Source organism: Pygocentrus nattereri, chromosome 9 (assembly GCF_015220715.1).
Source record: "Pygocentrus nattereri isolate fPygNat1 chromosome 9, fPygNat1.pri, whole genome shotgun sequence".
NCBI classification, from domain to species: domain Eukaryota; kingdom Metazoa; phylum Chordata; class Actinopteri; order Characiformes; family Serrasalmidae; genus Pygocentrus; species Pygocentrus nattereri.
In genome coordinates, this window is record NC_051219.1 from 10938509 (window position 1) to 10959732 (window position 21224).

The 21224-nt window shown below is 39.6% G+C and overlaps 1 protein-coding gene across 1 annotated transcript in view; it reads left to right on the forward strand.

The window, feature by feature from the left end:
• Positions 1-21013, forward strand: part of pfkfb2a (6-phosphofructo-2-kinase/fructose-2,6-biphosphatase 2a) — a 40906-nt gene extending 19893 nt beyond the window's left edge. Inside the window, exons 9-16 of the mRNA XM_017717909.2 lie at positions 934-1141; positions 5628-5774; positions 6928-7032; positions 7908-8037; positions 9370-9432; positions 10606-10670; positions 13699-13875; positions 15918-21013. Of these exons, the coding sequence (XP_017573398.1) occupies positions 934-1141; positions 5628-5774; positions 6928-7032; positions 7908-8037; positions 9370-9432; positions 10606-10670; positions 13699-13875; positions 15918-15971 (949 nt within the window). The 3' untranslated portion in view covers positions 15972-21013. The remainder of the gene's footprint in view (positions 1-933; positions 1142-5627; positions 5775-6927; positions 7033-7907; positions 8038-9369; positions 9433-10605; positions 10671-13698; positions 13876-15917) is intronic.
• The last annotated feature ends 211 nt before the right edge of the window (positions 21014-21224 follow it).

The following is a 21224-nucleotide window of genomic DNA, read 5'->3' on the forward strand; positions in this document are numbered from 1 at the left end:
TCCTACCTGATTGCACAAGCCCCTTTTCTGCCGCGACTGAAGCCTTGGCTGGATGTCATAGAGACTACTTAGAGCATAATTTAATCCAGTCATGCATTTAATTCATTTCTTTTTTTTGATGACCTCTATCATTAGTGACTGGTCAGTCTGAAGTCCATCTAATGAGTAGACTCATTCATTTCTGTATTTGCAGCGTCGCCCAGAGGGAGATGGTCCCGTTTAGAGTCTTGGTTCCTCTCAGTGGATCTTCCTCATGCTCTTAGAGAGTTTCTCCTTTAGAGTCTTGGCTCCTCTCAGTGGTTCTTCCTCATGTTCATAGAGAGTTTCTCCTTTAGAGTCTTGGTTCCTCTTAGTGGTTCTTCCTCATGTTCTTAGAGAGTTTCTCCTTTAGATTCTTGGTTCCTCTCAGTGGTTCTTCCGCATGTTCTTAGAGAGTTTCTCCTTTAGAGTCTTGGTTCTTCTCAGTGGTTCTTCCTCATACCTGTACAGGTGTTTCTGACTAGCATTATACATATCAATGTAAATTGAATCGAGACACAAGTCTAATCAATTTTTACATTTTTAAATCGTTACAGTTTAAAGATGTGATACATCTGTTTGCTTTTCAAAGGTTGAACAGTAGGTTCTGCAGAGCTTAATTAAATTAAATACATCGCTTTTTAGTGTTAAATGTGTCCACTCGGCCTTTATTACAGCTTCTCTTCTTTACAGGACACTCGCTTTCAGTGGAAGGATGGACAGAATCTTCTGTGGATGATTTCAGATCTGAAACAGCTTGATTTTCTCCTCTCTCTCAAAGATGAAAGATTTCAGTGTTGTTTATGATGGGGGGCAGTGTTGCGCTCTACCAGGCCTTTTATATATGTATATATGCACTGTGTTACGGTGTCTATTATGGAATTAAACAGTTCGATGGTGTGTTTGTGTGTGCAGAGACCGCTCCTTTATCCAGGTGATAAACGTAGGCCAGCGTTTCCTGGTGAACCGTGTACAGGACTACATCCAGAGCAAAATCGTCTACTATCTGATGAACATCCATGTCCACTCACACTCCATCTACCTGTGTCGCCATGGAGAGAGCGAACACAACATCCAGGGCCTGATCGGAGGAGACGCTGGCCTGTCTGCTCGGGGAAAAGAGGTGTGGCTTTAGAAAAACGACCCTTCTAAGTTATCTGTACGTTAAAGTGCTCTTATCCCTGTCCTAAAGCAGTAGTATGGCAGTAAATACACATACAAATGTACATAATTTATTGTTATGCTAAATTATACAACAGCCACGCAAGCTGATTGGTTGAGAAGCGTTCTAAGGTTTTTTCACAAACACTGTATCACTCCACTGAGGTGTCGTTGCTAAGCAACGAGCATGGCGGCTGTAGGAGACGCTCGAGCCGTTTGAATATTTTTCCTTCTAACATTGCCACAAACAGAAAATGGACACAGACTGGCTGGAACATAACAACATTAATACTAATCTGGCCAAAAAAAATGACAAAACTGAGCTGAACTTGATATTGTGGCAGTTTTAGGGCTCAGTCTGTACTTCAAAAGGCGGGGCTTACAGCAGACTGAGCAGCGAGTGGGCGGAGCTTGTTACTCTCACGTAGCAACAAGCTGCTCGTTAAGGAACTATAGTTTGGTGGAATGAACTGCGAACGTTAAAACGTATTAAACGCCGCGTTCACGGCCCAGTTTCTTCATTTCTTACTGTATTTAACTGTTGTATAAAAGCAATAGAAGACTCGAGGAGTGTGTGTTATCTCTATAATGTGATGTTATTTCGCAAATTACACACTCCTTCCCGGTTCTGCTGCTTAAATATAGTTGATCAACCAAGACATATTTGGTTTCGGGCGCCGTAAGACACACTGTTATCTTCAGAAAGCAGCAGTATCTTGAAGCTTGGGCTTTCATACAACACAACAGTATTTCAGAGTACCAGAAACCACGTAAGCAAGTCTATTTAAGGTAACAACTCAACACAGTTTATGATAAGTGTATGATGGTTCAGGCAGACATCAGACACCAAATATGTCTTAGCTGACTGGCTACTTCCGAAATAAGGAGGAAACTGTGTACATTTGATTTCTTGCCTGATAGCCACTGTAACTTGAATAACTACACATGCTACAGTGTAACAGTGCAGTAAGTATGTTTTGTCCCATGCAGACCAACCACTGACTTTCTTGCCCAAAGCAACTTGTGTACATTAGACTCTTACAGAACCAGAGTCTCGCGGTGAAACTTGTTTTAGTGCCTTCATAAAGCACACAGTGGCAGCGACCCTCAGCTGGGATCAATATATCTCGAGCAGTTACCAAGTTCCCAAGTGTTTCCGCCTTCAAATCTGATCATTCTGATCTAATTTTAAGCTTCTTTTTGTCATTGTTCTTGTGTAAATGGTCTCATCTGCAGTGGAGTTAATGTGGAAGGGGAAGGAATTAAGTCATTTTTTTTCTTTTGAGTGGGTGAAATACGCAAATCATATCCAAGAGCCACAGGTACAGGATACAGCAGGATCCTCTTATAGCCAGAGTAGCATCAGCTATTCCCACCCTAAAACCAAACCACATCCAGACTTCATTGCACAACGCAGGACTGCTGGATTTACTGAGGCAGTAAAGCGTTGACATACTACAGCACACAGCTCAATTATGTGAGGGCCTTAACATCAGGCATTGTAGTAATAGTGATGCACTGTTACCCTGTTTTTACAGTAAATACACACTCCTGAGCCAAACATTGGAGCTTCTGGATAATTCATAGTAGTTACTAAATCACTTATAGAAGTTACTGGTTTATATTAGTCACTGGATTTCACAGTTCTTGCTGAATGATTTGTAGTAGTAACTTAATCATTTACAGTGATAACAGAATCATTTGTAATAGTTCCTGAATAATTCATAGTGGTTACCGATTCATTCAAAATAATTACTATATATTTTGTAATAGTTACTGAACAATTTACAATAGTTTCTGAATAATTAGTAATAATTACTCAATTGTTAAAGCAGTAACTGAATAATTTATAGCAGTTACTTATTTCACCTATAATAGTTCCTGAATAATTCATAGCAGTTACTTATTTCTCCTATAATAGTTCCTGAATAATTCATAGCAGTTACTTATTTCTCCTATAATAGTTCCTGAATAATTCATAGCAGTTACTTATTTCTCCTATAATAGTTCCTGAATAATTCATAGCAGTTACTTATTTCTCCTATAATAGTTCCTGAATAATTTGTCGTGGTTGCTGAATAACACAGTAGTTACTGAATAATTCAGAATAGTTTCTGACTAATTAGTAGTAATTACTGAATCATGTATAGTAATTATGAAAATTCATAGTAGTTACTAATTATTTCATAACAGAATAATTTGTAGTAGTTACTAAATATTTCATAATAGTTGGAGAATAATTCATAATACTTATTATATACTTAGTGGTCACTGAATAATGCATAATAGTTTCTAAATAATTAAATGTTCTAAATAATAATAGTTAACTGTAGTTACAAAATAACTTATAGTAGTTACTGAATAATTTGTAGTAAATATTGAATGATTCATAGATGTTATCACATATTTGTAGCAGTTATAATTTTTAGTAGTTAATGGATCTGTTATAGTTTTTACTGGATAATGCATGGCAGGTACTGGATAATTCATGGCAGGTACTGGATAATTCATGGCACTTACTGGATAATTCATGGCAGGTACTGGATAATTCATGGCAGTTACTGGATAATTCATGACCATTACTGGATAATTTATGACAGTTACTGGATAATTCATGACCGTTACTGGATAATTCATGGCAGGTACTGGATAATTTATGGCAGGTACTGGATAATTCATGTCAGTTACTGGATAATTCATGGCAGTTACTGGATAATTCATGGAAGGTACTGGATAATTCATGGCAGGTACTGGATAATTTATGGCAGGTACTGGATAATTCATGGAAGGTACTGGATAATTCATGGCAGTTACTGGATAATTCATGGAAGGTACTGGATAATTCATGGAAGGTACTGGATAATTCATGGAAGGTACTGGATAATTCATGGCAGGTACTGGATAATTCATGGCAGGTACTGGATAATTCATGGCAGGTACTGGATAATTCATGGCAGGTACTGGATAACTGGATAAGTCTTCTGATTAATAACTAAATAATGAGCTGAGAGTTCAAGCATTTAACAGGGCAGGGTTTACCTAGAAGTGAAATGTCATTTACAACAGTGCATGTAATAAATAGAAGATGATGGTATCAATGAGACCAATACGCCATCAGAGCACAATGACAGAATAGTTTAGTGCCACTGTTTTGGTCAGATGCCAGAATGGGTGCATCTCTGTCCAAAATCAACTTAGAACTGACCTCGTAACTGGATCCGCGACACCGTTTTGAGTAGCCTGTTCCTGCTTCATAGCTTCACTTTAACCACAGTGTATTTACTGCATGACTAAATGAGTCCCTGGCTTATTAAGAGCAGAGAGCAGGCTGTGGTGTCTGGAAGCAGAGCGTAGCTGTTGTGTCTGAGCTCAAACACAGTGTAGGTGTGGTTGCGTCTGCGTGTTGACTGGAGCAAAACCAAAGTGTGTGTGTGTGTGTTAATGAGGCCTGAACAATCTAATGTAGAGAACAGTGATTAGAGACCGTTTCTGTTCTCTATAGTGTTCTATATAGTGCTCTAATGTAGAGAACAGTGATTAGAGACCGTTTCTGTTCTCTATAGTGTTCTATATAGTGCTCTAATGTAGGGAACAGTGATTAGAGACCGTTTCTGTTCTCTGTAGTGTTCTATATAGCGCTCTAATGTAGAGAACAGTGATTAGAGACCGTTTCTGTTCTCTATAGTGTTCTATATAGCGCTCTAATGTAGGGAACAGTGATTAGAGACCGTTTCTGTTCTCTATAGTGTTCTATATAGCGCTCTAATGTAGAGAACAGTGATTAGAGACCGTTTCTGTTCTCTGTAGTGTTCTATATAGCGCTGTAATGTAGAGAACAGTGATTAGAGACCGTTTCTGTTCTCTATAGTGTTCTATATAGTGCTCTAATATAGAGAACAGTGATTAGAGACCGTTTCTGTTCTCTATAGTGTTCTATATAGCGCTGTAATGTAGAGAACAGTGATTAGAGACCGTTTCTGTTCTCTATAGTGTTCTATATAGCGCTCTAATGTAGGGAACAGTGATTAGAGACCGTTTCTGTTCTCTATAGTGTTCTATATAGCGCTGTAATGTAGAGAACAGTGATTAGAGACCGTTTCTGTTCTCTATAGTGTTCTATATAGTGCTGTAATGTAGGGAACAGTGATTAGAGACCGTTTCTGTTCTCTATAGTGTTCTATATAGCGCTGTAATGTAGAGATCAGTGATTAGAGACCGTTTCTGTTCTCTATAGTGTTCTATATAGTGCTGTAATGTAGGGAACAGTGATTAGAGACCGTTTCTGTTCTCTATAGTGTTCTATATAGCGCTGTAATGTAGGGAACAGTGATAAGGGATCCATTATTGAATAAAATTTTTACATTGAGTGATTTGGATAAATAATGCCTTTAGATTTTTGACCATATGATCCAGCTCTGCCATTAACCTCCTCCTCATTGTTTGTGCAGTTTGCTCGTGCTCTGCGGGGTTTTGTGGAGAACCAGAAGATAGTGGGTCTCAAAGTGTGGACCAGCCAGCTTAAGCGCACCATCCAGACGGCCGAGGCGTTGGGCGTGCCTTATGAACAGTGGAAAATTCTCAACGAGATTGATGCTGTGAGTTACTCATCCACTGCCACCTGCTGTATCTGCTTCTCCCATCAACACCGCACTGCTGGTTTCCTCATGACTAATCCTGAAGAAAGCCTTTTCCTTTTTACTAAGAACAATATTTTAGGTCTGATGGGAACACAGTGGCGTCCGGGATGACTGTTTTTCATTTGTAGTGTGTAACAAGGAGTTGTGTGGGTGTGCTCAACAGCACGTCAAAATGAGAAGAACAGCTCATAAAAAATAGTCAAAGACTTTAAAGTGGTGGCTCCAAAGACATACTCAGTTTTCCTCTTACCCTAAATGCATTCGATCACCCAAGACATGTTGTTTAAAACCTGCTTCTTTAGGATTGCACTGGAGCTAAAGGCTAATGTAGTTAACAAGTAGCTTATACCCCACCAGTTAGCATTGTCCTGATTGTAGGCCTGAATTATCACACACTTGCCTCAAACTAGAGCTTTAATTGAGCATGAAATTTTGGTCTAAACCTCATAGAGCTTTTAGACTGAAACTGGCCTGAGCTCTGGAAACATTCTTCCAAACCTGACCCAAACCACATCTTTAAGTTTTGAGGCCAATTCTGACTCTAGTACAACAGAATTCTGTCCAAAACTGAGATCGTCAAGTTTTGAGGCCAAATCTGGCCCCAGTACTGAGGATCTCTGAAACTGACCCAAACTAGCCCTTCATCACCCAAAGTGGCAAATTTCCAAATCCCCAAATTCTCATGTTTCTTACTAAAAAAGACAAAAGTAAAATCAAAAAAGCAACTGATATCATTTTACATCTAGCCAATTACATATAGTGTTTCTAATTTTAAAACTGTCAAATTTTAAAGGATATTTAAATTCTGTGTAATTTTTTACTTTTATAAAGTAATTTCATCTAGAGAAATTGCCTCATTAGGCCAATTAAACAAGTGAAAATATGGAAATAAGTTAAATAATTGTGTAATATTCTTACAACAAGCTTATAATGAGAAACAGATATTACATATAATTGGCTGCATTTAAAGATGTTTTCACTGACTAAGGTTTTTGCCATGAGGCTTAAAACAGCTGTAGAAGCCATCATTGATTATGTACATATTTTTGTTCATTTTTCTAACTTTATGGAGGAACTTTGGCTTGAACCACTTCTGTTTGTGTTGTTGAAGGGAGTTTGTGAAGAAATGTCATATGAGATGATCAGGGACAAGTATCCTGAAGAATATGCCATGAGAGATCAGGATAAATATCATTACCGCTACCCAGGAGGAGAGGTAGGCCTCACTTACACCATTCTCTCTCTCTCTGCCAGGAGCAGAGTTCAGTTCTGTATGTTTACACAATGTGCATGAAGAGTTGAAGAGTCTTTTTTTTCTGAAGGTCGGCTTTTATCAAGGATAAGTTTCTTTGTTATGTCTAGGATCCAACTGAAAGTGATAGGAGGAGACACCCTTCTTTCATTGCTTTGTTTGAATAAAAGAGTTTAATGTCAAAGTTTCAAAATGTTGCATTCGCTCCTCAGTCCATTCAGTACATAGATCAAAACTAAGTAGCAAAAACAGCCAGTTTTCAATTCTTAAATGTAATAATTTAACAACAATGAATGCATTTACATGCACATTTAACCAAATATTTCATTGTAACCTTCCAAAAGAGCCACACTGCTGAAAGGAGTGGCTACAGTTTATTCTTTCCAGTGTCCCTGTTTTCTGAGGAGTAAAGAGTTTGATCTACATGAATGAGGACAGATGTCATTTACATATATTACCTTTACATATGTGCATATAGGTGCAGCTGTAAAACTGCTGCTTTATTGTAAGGCAGTGGTTCCAGGCGTGGTCATCAGTCCACTTTTCCTCCAGCCTCGTGTGTTGCAGCCTGGAGCATCTGAGGGCCCTGAGGACTGGGTTGGAATCCAATGTTCTGAGGGATAATAATAAGTTGGAAAGTGGTCAATGAATTTCCGCTGTCTTTTGAAGTCTTATGTTTAAAAAAACAAAACAAAACAAAAAAAAAACACAAAAAGTCAGGGAAAAAAATCCATGAAATATGGTGAATATGAACCTTAAAGTATACATACGGATTTTAAGCCCTTTTAACGATTTGGTAAAAGGCTATTACATGGTTTGTCTCTCCTGTGTTGCTGTAGTCATATCAGGACCTGGTGCAGCGTCTGGAGCCGGTGATAATGGAGCTGGAGAGACAGGGAAATGTCCTGGTCATCTGCCATCAGGCCGTCATGAGATGCCTCCTTGCCTACTTTTTGGACAAGAGTGCAGGTTAGGATTGGTCTCTCTCTCTGAGTCTTACTGATGAGTTCAGTGGCTTTAAACATATCACTGTCATAGGATGCCACCTTTACCACAAGTCTTTCAGTGACGTTTCTGCCTGGCTAGATCTGCCCAAACAACTGTAAGTGGAATTATTATAAAATGCAAATCTCTCAAGCAATAGAAGCAACAACAGCTCAGCCACAGAACAGCTGACTCCGCAAACTCAGAGTGGGGCTGCCAAGTGCTGAAGCACATGCGTATAAATGACCTCTCCTCTGTTGCATGACTCACTGTGGAGTACCAGACTGCCTCAGGAAGCAACATCAGCACAAGAACTATGTATCAGGAGCTTCATGAAATGGGTTTCAGTGGCTGAGCAGCCACACACCAGCCTAAGAGCAATGACTGGTGTAAAGCATGCGGTCACTGGACTCTGGAGCAGTAAAAGCATGTTTTCTGAAATGCCAAATAACTCTTGACATACTGCCAACAGTAAAGTTTGGTGGAGGGGGAATAATGGTGAGGGTGTTTTTCAGGGTTTGGACCCCTTAGTTCCAGGGTGATGTTAATGCTACAGCATACAAAGTCATTTTAGATAATTGTATGCTTCCAAAGGGAAGGCCCTTTCTTGACCCAGCATGACTGAGCATGTGCACAAAGTCCAAAGTCCATGAAGACATGGCTTGACGAGTTTGGTCTGCAGGAACTCTAGGAACCTGAGTCCTGATTTCAACCCTACTCATCACCTTTGCCATGAATTGAAACGTCAATTAAGAGCCACACCTTCTTGCCCAACATCAGTGCCTGATCTCACAAATGCTCTTTTTTACTGAATGGAAAAAAGTGTCTACTTCCTTCTCAGAAGAGCGGAGGCTGCTATAGTCACAAGGTGTACGAATGCCCATGATTTTGAAACAGGATGTCCAATAAGCTCATAATGTCGTTTTGAGCAGGTGTCCATATACTTTTGTGTGCCATATAGTGTTAATATGTGGTCATTTCCAAACGTTTGTCTGGTTCAAATGGTTTGTTTTGTTGTAGTGAAAATAAGTGAACACATCTTCTAAAGGAAAATGAAAAACACTTCAAAAGTCTGTAAAACATGTAATTTGACCTGGGGTGCCCTCTTTCTCTTTCTTTCTGTGATATAGATGAGATTTGAGATGAGCTCTTGTTGTAAGAGTTCATATCGAATCTAAAGTGCTTGGAACAGCATTCCATTCAGCAGACCTCACAAGACAGGCTGTGTGCAGTGCAGGTTTGCTCTCTTCAGACCTGCCTGCACTCCACTGCCTCAGCCTCCAGCTCTTGTAACAGAGCCCCTGTTTTCTGTTTCAGATGACTTGCCATATCTGAAGTGTCCTCTCCATGTGGTGCTGAAGCTCACCCCTGTGGCGTATGGTAAATACTTTTTGCTTTAAGATATGAGTCAGTTGTGTAGATATCATCAGACTCTGCATTTCCTGGAAAAGTATAGTGTCATGCTCCGAAAGTGAAGGTGTGGAGAGTGGGGTTCAACCTAACAAGGGGTTAAATGTAGCATAGATGTTTCATGGAGTTAAACAGGTTCATGCTTTTGGTCATTTTTGTGTATTTGCATAGAAACATCATTCAGACCGGTATTTCATGGTACTCGGGGGTCGGCAACCCAGATGTTAAGAAGAGCCGTTTTGTCCTTTCAGCAAAAATCAAAGCACCTTGGGAGCCACAACATTTTATGTCCATTTTACCGTCTTGGCTGCAGATTTGTCTCATTATGTGCTGATGTACAAGTATAGGCTAAGCATATACACGAAAACGCAGACATACTTCCACTAAGTCCATTCGTCTCCAAGTAATTGATGTTTGTCTTCATTCTTTCTCTTTGCCATTTTGTTAGACACTAGCTAGGCAAGACTGTTATCTGCATTGCTATGCTGACCAGCAGTCTGCACACCAAACTTCAGGGTTAAAGGTTGGTGAATTAGCAGATATAGGCACCACTGACCCCAGCGCATACTGCCGACCCCTGAAATAGGGTTTGTGTATAAGTTACAGAATTCACAACTATATCATTTGAATGATCCTTCTGGTGGTTGGACCACCACAGTGCAGATATTTTGTAGGTGGTGGGTCATTCTCAGCACTGCAGTAACACTGAAGTGGCAGTGGTGTGTTAATGTGTGTTGCACTGACACAAGTGGATCAGACACAGCAGTGCAGCTGGAGTTTTTAAACACTGTGTCCTCTCAGAGTCCACCTTGTAGATGTAAAGTCAGAGACGATAGCTCAACTGCTGCTGCACAGTTAGACAATAGACATGAGTGTAGATACAAGGAGATGGTCTTAATGAGGTGGCTGGTCAGCGCAATGTTAATAATAACATTATCATGTTGCTTACTGGTTGTTCAGACGTGGCTTTTAGATTTTGTTGTATTTTTTTTTTAAAACTTGTCATAGGAAACTTACACCATCACTCCGCAGTCACTGTGTACATTAACCACGCAGCTCTCCATTGAGTGCAGTTCACAGTTCTGACGGAAGAAATATTCCTCCACATTTTTACAAATGCATCCCTTATTAATCACCTTGCAGGCTGTAAAGTGGACATGTTTGACCTGAAAGTTGAAGCTGTGAACACACATCGGAACAGACCACTGGTAAGAGCATTTCTGTCCAATTGTTTATTGTTTGATCTGTACGATGTTTCTTCTGCTGGTTCTTGTTCCTTGTTGTGGATGTCTGTTAAAGTTTGCAGTGATCCAGTTCGTTACCGTAGGTGTAGTAAATCCAGGTAGTAGTAATTAGGATGATAAAGTGACTGTGGTTCATTTTCCAGCTCCACAAGTTCCAAGTTCCACAATTTCACACCAAACCACTCTGGATGACTTTGTTTGCGTCTCAAAGACTGAAATATACACAAAATTAGAAAGATTCAGTGGAGGTAAACATCAGAAACAGCAACAGTAACATGAACATTGTAGCACTGGGCAGAAGTTTTAGTTTCTGTCTATTACCTCTTTTTTCAACAGTTTGTTTGTCTGCTATGAATGTTGATGCCAGTTTTTTTTCCCATAATCAAGATGAATATGCAGATAGAGATGCTGGGAAAATAGCTGATTGTTCTGCTTTGGAAATTCCTCGATTTGTTTTTCTTCCTGAAAATGCTTTGATGCCACTGTAAATATTACAAGGAGTGGGCGTATTAACTAAGATGCTGTGAAGCTTTGACGACACGGAGTTGCTCTGTTGCCCTGCATGTTTTAATACAGAAGATGAGCTGAACCATGAATGTTCCTGAAGATTAAAACACTGGAAATGTAGAAAGAGTATGAAACTGATTCATATAAATCTCAGGTGTGTGAATGGTGTGCCAGCTTCTTCTCCTTTTACTGTCCAGTCAAGGAGTGTTTGTACAAATCACACGAAGAGATGCCGTTCAGGATGTTTAGAACAGGCGTTTTTGGGTGAGTTGGTGAAATTGAGTTTGTGCAGTAGTTTATGGTGGTCTGTTAGCAGTGGGGCCTTCAGAGAACAAAAAAAATAATTTTTTAATTAGTATCATTTTTATCTAGTATATATTTTAATTAGTTCTGTGATGTTTGTTCATGCTTGTTGTATTTGAACTCTGCAATTAGTGTAGTAATGCTTTGGTTGGAAACAAAAGGGTAAAATCTTGAACTTCCAAAAGGAAAACTGCCCCCTCAGGATTCTTTTCTGCGTGGTATCAAGTGAGATACAGACAAGTGAGCTCTCCCATCGGTTGGACCTTCAGGAGATGGATAGGAGGTGTATCAGTGTTAACTATTAGAAAACTCATAGGGACACTAGCAGCTGTGTTTTTCTCATTTTTATTTAACATTTACAGCCTGAATTGAAGGCCTAAGTCTGGTAGGTGGAGTTCAAAACTAGGGGTTCTTAATAATTGTTTGAATGTAGGAAAACCAGAAGTCTGTCAAGTGTAAAATCAGTGATCCTTCCAGAGTCTGTCTTTGTCCCTTATAACTCATTAAAATTTGCCCCCAGGGTAGTTGTTGTCCGTGCATGTCCATAGAAAAAGCGTTCTGTATGAGTTTTCTGTGCAGTTAACGTGTATCCTATCACTGTATAAAATAAGCTCCTTGCTGCCTTTGTTGTTGGATGCACTGTGATAGTCAAGGAGATGATTAAAGGCAACTGAAGTTTATTCTGTGGTGGGTGTTGGTGTGTGTGTGTGTGTGTGTGTGTTGTGTGTGAGTGACAGAGAGTAGAAATTCAGAGTGACTGTCTAAATATACGCCACAATTCTGTGGTGAAAACAGAAACTCAGCTGTAGACACAGCTGAGATTTACACTCTTCAGCAGTAGAGCTTTAAACATCAGGGCTTTAACAGGAAATGGGCACACTAATGCAAAAGCCTCTTCTCTTCTCCTCTCTTCTCTTCTCCTCTCTTCTCTTCTCCTCTCTTCTCCTCTCTTCTCTTCTTCTCTCTTCTCTTCTCTTCTCTTCTCTCTTCTCTTCTCTCTTCTCTCTTCTCCTCTCTTCTCTCTTCTCTTCTCTACTCTTCTCTTCTCTCTTCTCTTCTTCTCTCTTCTCTTCTCTCTTCTCCTCTCTTCTCTTCTCTCTTCTCTTCTTCTCTCTTCTCCTCTCTTCTCTTCTCCTCTCTTCTCCTCTCTTCTCTTCTCTTCTCTCTTCTCCTCTCTTCTCTCTTCTCTTCTTCTCTCTTCTCTCTTCTCCTCTCTTCTCTTCTCTCTTCTCTTCTTCTCTCTTCTCTTCTCTCTTCTCCTCTCTTCTCTTCTCTCTTCTCTTCTTCTCTCTTCTCCTCTCTTCTCTTCTCCTCTCTTCTCCTCTCTTCTCTTCTCTTCTCTCTTCTCCTCTCTTCTCTCTTCTCTTCTTCTCTCTTCTCTCTTCTCCTCTCTTCTCTTCTCTCTTCTCTTCTTCTCTCTTCTCTCTTCTCCTCTCTTCTCTTCTCCTCTCTTCTCCTCTCTTCTCTTCTCTACTCTTCTCCTCTCTTCTCTTCTCCTCTCTTCTCTTCTCCTCTCTTCTTCTCTCTTCTCTTCTCTTCTCCTCTCTTGTCTTCTCTTCTCTCTTCTCTTCTCTACTCTTCTCCTCTCTTCTCTTCTCCTCTCTTCTCTTCTCCTCTCTTCTTCTCTCTTCTTTTCTCTCTTCTCTTCTCCTCTCTTCTCCTCTCTTCTCTTCTCCTCTCTTCTTCTCTCTTCTCTCTTCTCCTCTCTTCTCTCTTCTCTTCTCTTCTCTCTTCTCTTCTCTACTCCTCTCTTCTCCTCTCTTCTCTTCTCTTCTCTCTTCTCCTCTCTTCTCTTCTCTTCTCTTCTCTCTTCTCCTCTCTTCTCTTCTCTTCTCTTCTCTCTTCTCCTCTCTTCTCTTCTCTTCTCCTCTCTTCTCCTCTCTTCTCTTCTCTTCTCTTCTCTTCTCTTCTCTCTTCTCCTCTCTTCTCTTCTCTTCTCTTCTCTTCTCTTCTCTTCTCTTCTCTTCTCTTCTCTTCTCTTCTCTTCTGTAACTCTTGTGATCTGCCAGTAGTTACAGCATTCCTTGACTTTTTCCTTCATTTTCCTCTGTGCTCTCCAAGGTGTGGAATCTTGTGTAACATGTTTTGTTTGGCTTTATGTCTGAGCACATCAGTCAGATGTTCCTTGTGTGCATCTGACTGACCGTTCTGTCACTCTTTCCTCCGTTGCTGTTGTAAACAGGCCTGTGGCAGATATGATGTCCCGCCTGCTCTGCTGCGGAGGAACAGCTTCACGCCCATGTCGAGTCAGGACCAGGTGAAGCGCCCGCGTCTCTTCAGTGTGGGAAACCCACCCCGAACCCCTCTGCCCCCCGCACTGGACTCCACACAGGAGAGCGACGAGTTCACAGAGAAACCAGTTAGTGAACTGTGACTTTCTTTCTGTGTTTGTCTGGGGTTACATTTAGAGTTAGGGTTGAAAAACTATAATTACCCTTAGCTGACACATAACCTACACACATAAAATCCATAGAAATAGAACCGTAATGTTTTGGATGTTTGGCCCATTTCTGTTGGTACATTCGTCATGAAAGTTTGACACAATTTTTACAAGGTAGCAGGAATTTTCAAATGAATAAGAAGGAAAAAAAAACGAATTTGGATATATAGGATTTTTATTAAACAGTGATGATTTTTATTTTTACATATAGGTGCCTATATGTCACTGCTGTTGTAAGAAAATCTCGTATTTCCATTTTTGTCGTTTTTCAGTTTTTGACACAATGTGAAAACACCTGTTACCCTTTACATTGTGTGCAAATTTCATGATGATTGTACCAAAAGAAATGACCCAAAATGACTTGGAGAAAACTCTGGTTCCATTGACTTACATTAAAAGTAGAGTATGTTTTTTCCTTCTCCTGTAAAGTCACCATTTTGGGGATATGGTTTTCTTCTGACAGCAGCGATATATAATGTACATATAGAACTTGTGTATTTTAAACATTGACATATTGGTCATTTTCTAAACATTGGTCTTATTATCATTGGTCATTCTCAGGAAGCCGAACAGCCTGCTGAGCAGAGTGTCGTGGTTTAAGTCTAAATAGCCGAACTGACCACACAGAGCTGAAACTGCACACACTAGCTGAAGTTTATATTTGGCAGTGCTGATTCAACTCCACACACACACACACACACACACACACACACACACACACACTTATATATATATATACACACACACACACACACACACACACACACACACACATACACACATACACATACACTCACCGGCCACTTTATCAGGTACACCTTACTAGTAAAAGGTTGGACCCCGTTTTGCCTTCAGAACTGCCTTAATTCTTCATGGCAGACTTTCAACAAGGTGTTGGAAACGTTCCTCAGAGATTTTGGTTGGTTATTTGAGTTACTGTTGCCTTTCTATCATCTGGAACCGGTCTGCCCATTCTCCTCTGACCTCTCACATCAACAAGACATTTTCGTCCACACAACTGACCGCTCACTGGATATTTTCTCTTTTTCGGACCGTTCTCTGTAAACCCTAGAGATGGTTGTGCGTGAAAATCCCAGTAGATCAGCAGTTTCTGAAATACTCAGACCAGCCCGTCTGGCACCAACAACCAGGCCACGTTCAAAGTCCCTTAAATCCCCTTTCTTCCCCGTTCTGATGCTCGGGCTGCACTTCAGCAAGTGGTCTTGACCCCCTCTAGTTGAGTTGCAGCCATGTGATTGGCTGATTAGCTATTTATGTTAACAAGCAACTGAACAGGTGTACCTAATAAAGTGGCTGGTGAGTGTACATGCACACATACACACACACACACACACATGATGGACATGATTATTCTCAGCTCGCACGGCTTCATTTTTAAACTGCATGTGGGAGAGATAATTGATGTTTATGTAACTGTGAAGAGTTACCAGGACTACTGCATGTTTTTCCACTCTGACCTCAGTGACAGCCTGTCTCCAGAACACAATGTGACGAGAGTGGGCACTAGGGGTGGGAATCTCTAGGCATCTCTGATTCAATTAGATTACGATTCAGAGGCTGCGATGCGATTATAAAACGATTATTGATCCATCTTCTTTTTCTAAACAGAATCTCTTTGCAGTTTTAAGCCAAAGTATTTGTAATGATCCAAAATGAATTTACTTCCAGTATCTTTTATTAACAAATGGTAGTGATGTGACAAGTGAACCGGAAGGCTCTCGTCCACTGCTCTTGTTTGGAGCACACGAGACGCTGCTGCCATTCAAGATTCTGTCATAGATTCTGTGGCAATGGATGTCCATGCAGCAGATTACAGATATTACAGATTTCATAACTTTGGTTTTTTGGTCTCAGTTAAATACAACATATTTGCATGATGATGCTGTTTAGCTTTAAGTAGTATACTGCTGTTTTAGGTAATCCTCTGTGCTTTTTCACAGGAAAACCTTAACTGCTTCACTCCAGCAGACTCAGATGACAGCATCCAGAAATGAAGAAACAAGCACTGAAACCTCCACCTGTATGACTCGTGTTGTTACAGTTACGTCAAGTCCACACCTTAATCCTCTAAAGCCCAACCTAAAAACAAGCCAATCCTGCACATAGTTCACCTCCTCCTGCTGCTGTCATTACTCTGTGTGTCAAAGCAACGTCTGTATTCATTTAATTTCTCTGTAAGTACTACTGACTGATGCTACCAGCTGCTTCTTTCACTGAAACTCTACTGCACACATCCTGAGAAGCTAACCTTTGGAAACATCTGAACACTGAACCAGACTTCTGTGATATTTGTTAGAATGAAAACATTGCCTTTGTTTGGAGGGAGTTAATAGTAATTGGAGCACAGTTGAGTGTTTTCCACAGTTTGGCGGTATAGCAGTAACACATCGTATTTAACTGCTTGTGGGGTTGGGATGTAAACACAGTCATTCAGAGTGGTTTGATGTGAAATGCAGAGTCAGATTTATTTACAGTGGTGGTGATAGGAACCAGGAGTCACTATGTCTCCATCGCAAATCTAGACATTTTATTTGCTAACCAAAATGACCAGTGAACCTACATGTGTCCCCTGAATTTTTATATGTAAAGTTGATTATGGCAAATTACGTTTTTCTTGAGAAGGCCAAAACCTTCTCAAAACTGTCATAAAACAATGTCTCAGCCGCCAGACATCATATTTGTAATCATTTAATGTAATAACGTTCTGTGTAGGAGCTTTTGGAGGCATTAAACCCTTCAGTCGTCTGGTTCCCATCACCACCACTGTGAACAGTTCTAAGTAGAACTGAGCGCGTCGCGTCAAACCACTCTGAATAACTTTGTTCTCGTCTTAACCATTAAATTATGCAGAAAAGTAAAAAAAATCGCTCAAGTTCATTTTTAAAAAGGGAGTTTTTCAAGAATTTTCAAGTTATGTATAGAATCATGACAACTCCAAGAACCATTTGAATGCTTAAATGGTTCTTTGCATTGTTCAAAGGTTGTTCTCCATGATGGAGAGCCTATCGAATATGGTTCTTGGAAGAACCTTTTAAAAATGGTTCTATGTAGCACCAAGAAGGGTTTTGCTATTGTTCCAAGTCATGGAACCATTTTTTGGTTGCCAAATAAACAAACTCTGAATTTCACTTCATATAAATGAGCGAAAAATAGATGAGTGGGACTTTCAGTTCAGTACTGAATAAACCATTCATCTAAGAACCGTTGCTAAATACTAAGCAGTGCTAACAGTAGAGGGGTGCTGGTGGTGGTGCTAGTGCTGGCATAGCTAGCATGCTAACAGCTCCACATACCACTGTACAGGTTTGTTTGAGGCTAACTCACTGACATGAGTTCAGAAGGTAAACGTTTAAATCTAAGAACGTGAGGTGAAGTGATTGGAGTTGGATTGACAGCAAGAGTCAAACCGTGTCCTGTGGTGTGTGGAGCTGTTAGCCTGCAAGCTATGCTAGCACCACAAGCAGTGCTTAGATATTCTGTTGTGGTAAAAAAAAAAAAAAAGTGGATACCATCCAACTCTAGTGCTAACACAGTTTTTGGTCTATAACTAGTCATCATCAAGGATTGTTAGTCATCGAGGACTTTGCTTATTTTATAGTGATTCACAAATGCTAATCCCGCTGCTATATATCGTATCTCACACAACTTTGGCACAGCGTTCTCCCAGCCAGCTTCTTCATAGGTTGTGTTATATGCTCAATTGCTGCTGAATGTGTTAATCTAATGTAAGCTAATGACAAAGTGTGAGGTTGAGCTCCTGCTTTGTAAAAGATTTCTAACTTCTCTTGTACTCATCCCAGAACCTCATGTAATTAGCGTGACTCCATTTAGATGTTAGGGTGCAGGCTGCCTTTGCTGTGGGCCAGAAAACCTCCCTAGATGGCTGTGTAAGTCCTCTGTTTATGCTAAAAGTGAAGGCCCACTGACTTACTAATACCTAATCTTTCAGTGTGATACACTGTGTCTGTGATATTGTCAATTTCCCGCAAATAACCTCACACTGAATCTATTATTTTCTGACACTGAGACTAAGGCTCAGTTCACACAGCAGGTAAAAGTGTTCCAAACCTGGTTTTCTCACCAAATCCGATTATCTTTTAAATGTGATCTGTATGCAACATCAGTTTGAATAGATCAGCTCCTAAACTGACATGCATGTGCCAAAGCCCAATGCTTCATGGTTCATCCAGAGGTAAACAATCGTGACTATGAACGATCGGTTTCAGTTTCATCTTCGACAGAGTCACAGGAGAGACCATGAAGTTCCGACGGCCGACAGCTGGGCTCATCACCCAGAACGTGTTTAAGCTTGTTAGGCGTGTTATTCGCCCATGGTCACTTCTTTGGTTCGTGTCCTCGGATTCTTTAAACTTTGCTTTCAGACTTTTAACTGGCTGTTGAGACTGGGTTGCGCATATTTGTGTCACACATATGAGGGAAAAGATTAAATTTGGAGCACTATTACCCGCTGTGTAAATGTAGCCTTACTGTACACTATTGGGAATAGCTAGGGCTGGTCCCAGAAAGAGTCAATTCTCCAATTCCAGCTTCCTGGGAATCAAGAGTCAACTCCAAAGCTTTGGGCTCAATTCCACACAGTGATGTTCATGTTTGCCTGCACTGGGAGTGTGAGATGTTCTGTTGCAACTGTTTTAAAGGCTTGTCTGACAACACAGATACCAATAGATACGTTGAATTTTGCCATGGAAAACATTGTAATATGTACAGTTTATATATTAAAAAAGTGGCTTACAATTGAGATATTTGTATATCATTGGTAAAAACAAAAGCCTCCGATAAACATTCTGCTTTATTGGCCATGCTGCATTGTTTCTGTGCAGTAGCAGCCATGCACGCTCAAGGAGAAGATTTTGGCACTTCTTTTGAGCGAAGTCATATGCAAAAGACACTCCAGTTTTTCACTCACTAAACATTAACACATCAACAGAATATATCCCACTTTGCTGCCTGTAATCAATACATCACTGGGCCTTATTCATTATATTATTGTGTGGGATTGACTCTTGGAATCGACTCCATCAATTCCCATCACTTGAATTTGGAATTTGAGTTGACTCTGGATTAGAACATGGATTAGAACCCTAGCAATACGTCCACTGCAGCTACAGTCATGGTTACAGTCATCTGTTGTGAGTAATGCTGTTTCCATAGCAGTTTCACTGAAATCATGCGATCAGAATTGCTGTTTGTGTAGCTTTTTGTCTTATTGTAGTTCAGCTGTATGTGACTGAATAGTTAAACCGAACAAAAGGCTAATGGGATTCTATTACCGGCTGTTTACACTAGTAAGATGCAAATGGAATGTCTAACCAGTGTAGAGCGATAGCAGCTGAAATGGTAGTTATCATTTGTTTAGTTTGTTGTGCTTCTGATTACCTCACATTGATACTGATGGCCAGGGTCAGTAGAGTTACATTCTCAGAAAATTCTTAGATGATGATGGGAAAAATAAACTAAATAGTGCATATCAACATAAATAAATAAAAAGGGAAAAGAAGTGAAACAATATAAAGGTATTCATTTACTGTGTGGACAAAATTGAAAAAAAAAAGTTTTATTATACACAATTATTTCTTCAGTTCATGAATTTTTAGTATCTTGTTAACTGATTGCCACATTCTTTCTACTCTCTTTTTCATTTTTCCTTTAAAGTATATATATAAAAAAGTAAATCTACGTGAATGTTGAATTTCAGTATTTCAGGATATGGCTGATAGTTCTTAAAAATTCCCATGACGTGAAAACATCCTGTCTCCTAGTCTGTGGCTACATGTGTAGGCTGATTTTAATAAAACAATATGTATTTAAAAGATATTTAAAACAGTAGTTTTAAAAAGGTTTAAAATTATACATTTTGTAATAGTAAAGTGAGTCTGCAATTGGAAGGTTGTGGGTTCAAATCACAGAACTAATTGGAAGGTTTCCGTTTTTAAATCCCAGCACTTACTAGAAGGTTTGAGATCGAAATCCCACTACTGACTAAAAGATTGTGGGTTCAACTCTAGGATTTAGTATAATGTTGCAGGTTCAGATCACAGGATTAACAACAAGGTTGCAGTTCAAATCCCAAGGCTAAAAGATTATGCATTCAAATCCAGGGACTTAGTAGAATGTTGCAGGTTCAAATCCCAGGACTGACTGGAAGGTTCCAGTTTCAAATCCCAGGATTTAGTATAAGGTTTGAGGTTAAAATCCCAGGCCTGACTAAAAAAATGTGGGTTCAAATCCCAGGACTTTGTAGAATGTTGTAGGTTCGAATCCCAGGACTGACTGGAACACTCATGATCATATGATAATATTATATTTGTTATGTTCCTTATTAAGCACATTTGAAATTTCTTTGTCCACTTGTTCTCTACAATTCTGTCCTTGTCCCTGTACGTAAATTTCCACTTATTTTTCAGTCCTGTTCTTATCTTTAAAAATGGTTTAAATTCATGTAATGAATTCATTCATTGGACCATTTTGCATCCCTAATCAGCAGCTGATTGACCAACCGGAATCAGGAAGATCCAATGAGATTGTGTGATTTTAATTACGTATTAGTAGAAAATGTTTTGAAATACTTTCAGTGGGAACAAAAGTGTACTTTATGTAGAAACATCCATTTTCCATCCCTCTAATAGAAATGCCTTAATGATGGAGCAGACAGACCTCAAACCAGATTTAACTGAATTTTTTCAGTCATTTATTCTCACCGTTTTTTATTTGAAATGTTCTTATTTTAGACATTTACGATTGTAATTCTTCAGTTGCAGCTTGTTGTTTATGTAGGCTTGTGCTCAGGTTTTGTGACTACTGTCGTATTTATTATGTGCTGTTGTTTTCTCATTGAATGTAATTTTCATTACTAGATGAGTGCCTCTTCATACACGGGAAAGTAAAGAAAATGTACTGTAGATTCTGCTTCATAATCTTTATGATCACTGTTTGGTATGATCACTCTTCTACATGGTGGTAATGCAGTCTACACATACATATAAATGATTAAATGCTTGTGTTATGACACTGTGAATGAGAACGCTCTATTGTGTTAATGGTTCGTTTGTGAATTGTTATGTGGGAAGATTTTGAAAGAAAGGGAAAATGAGCCCCATGAAATACTCATGGCTTTAGTTTATGCTCATTTGGATTAACTGAATGGCTTTAACTTTTAAGTTTTAATGGGTGTCACAAGCTTTCAACAATGATCTTCCTATAAAGTATAGTGCTGTTAATCTTAAACA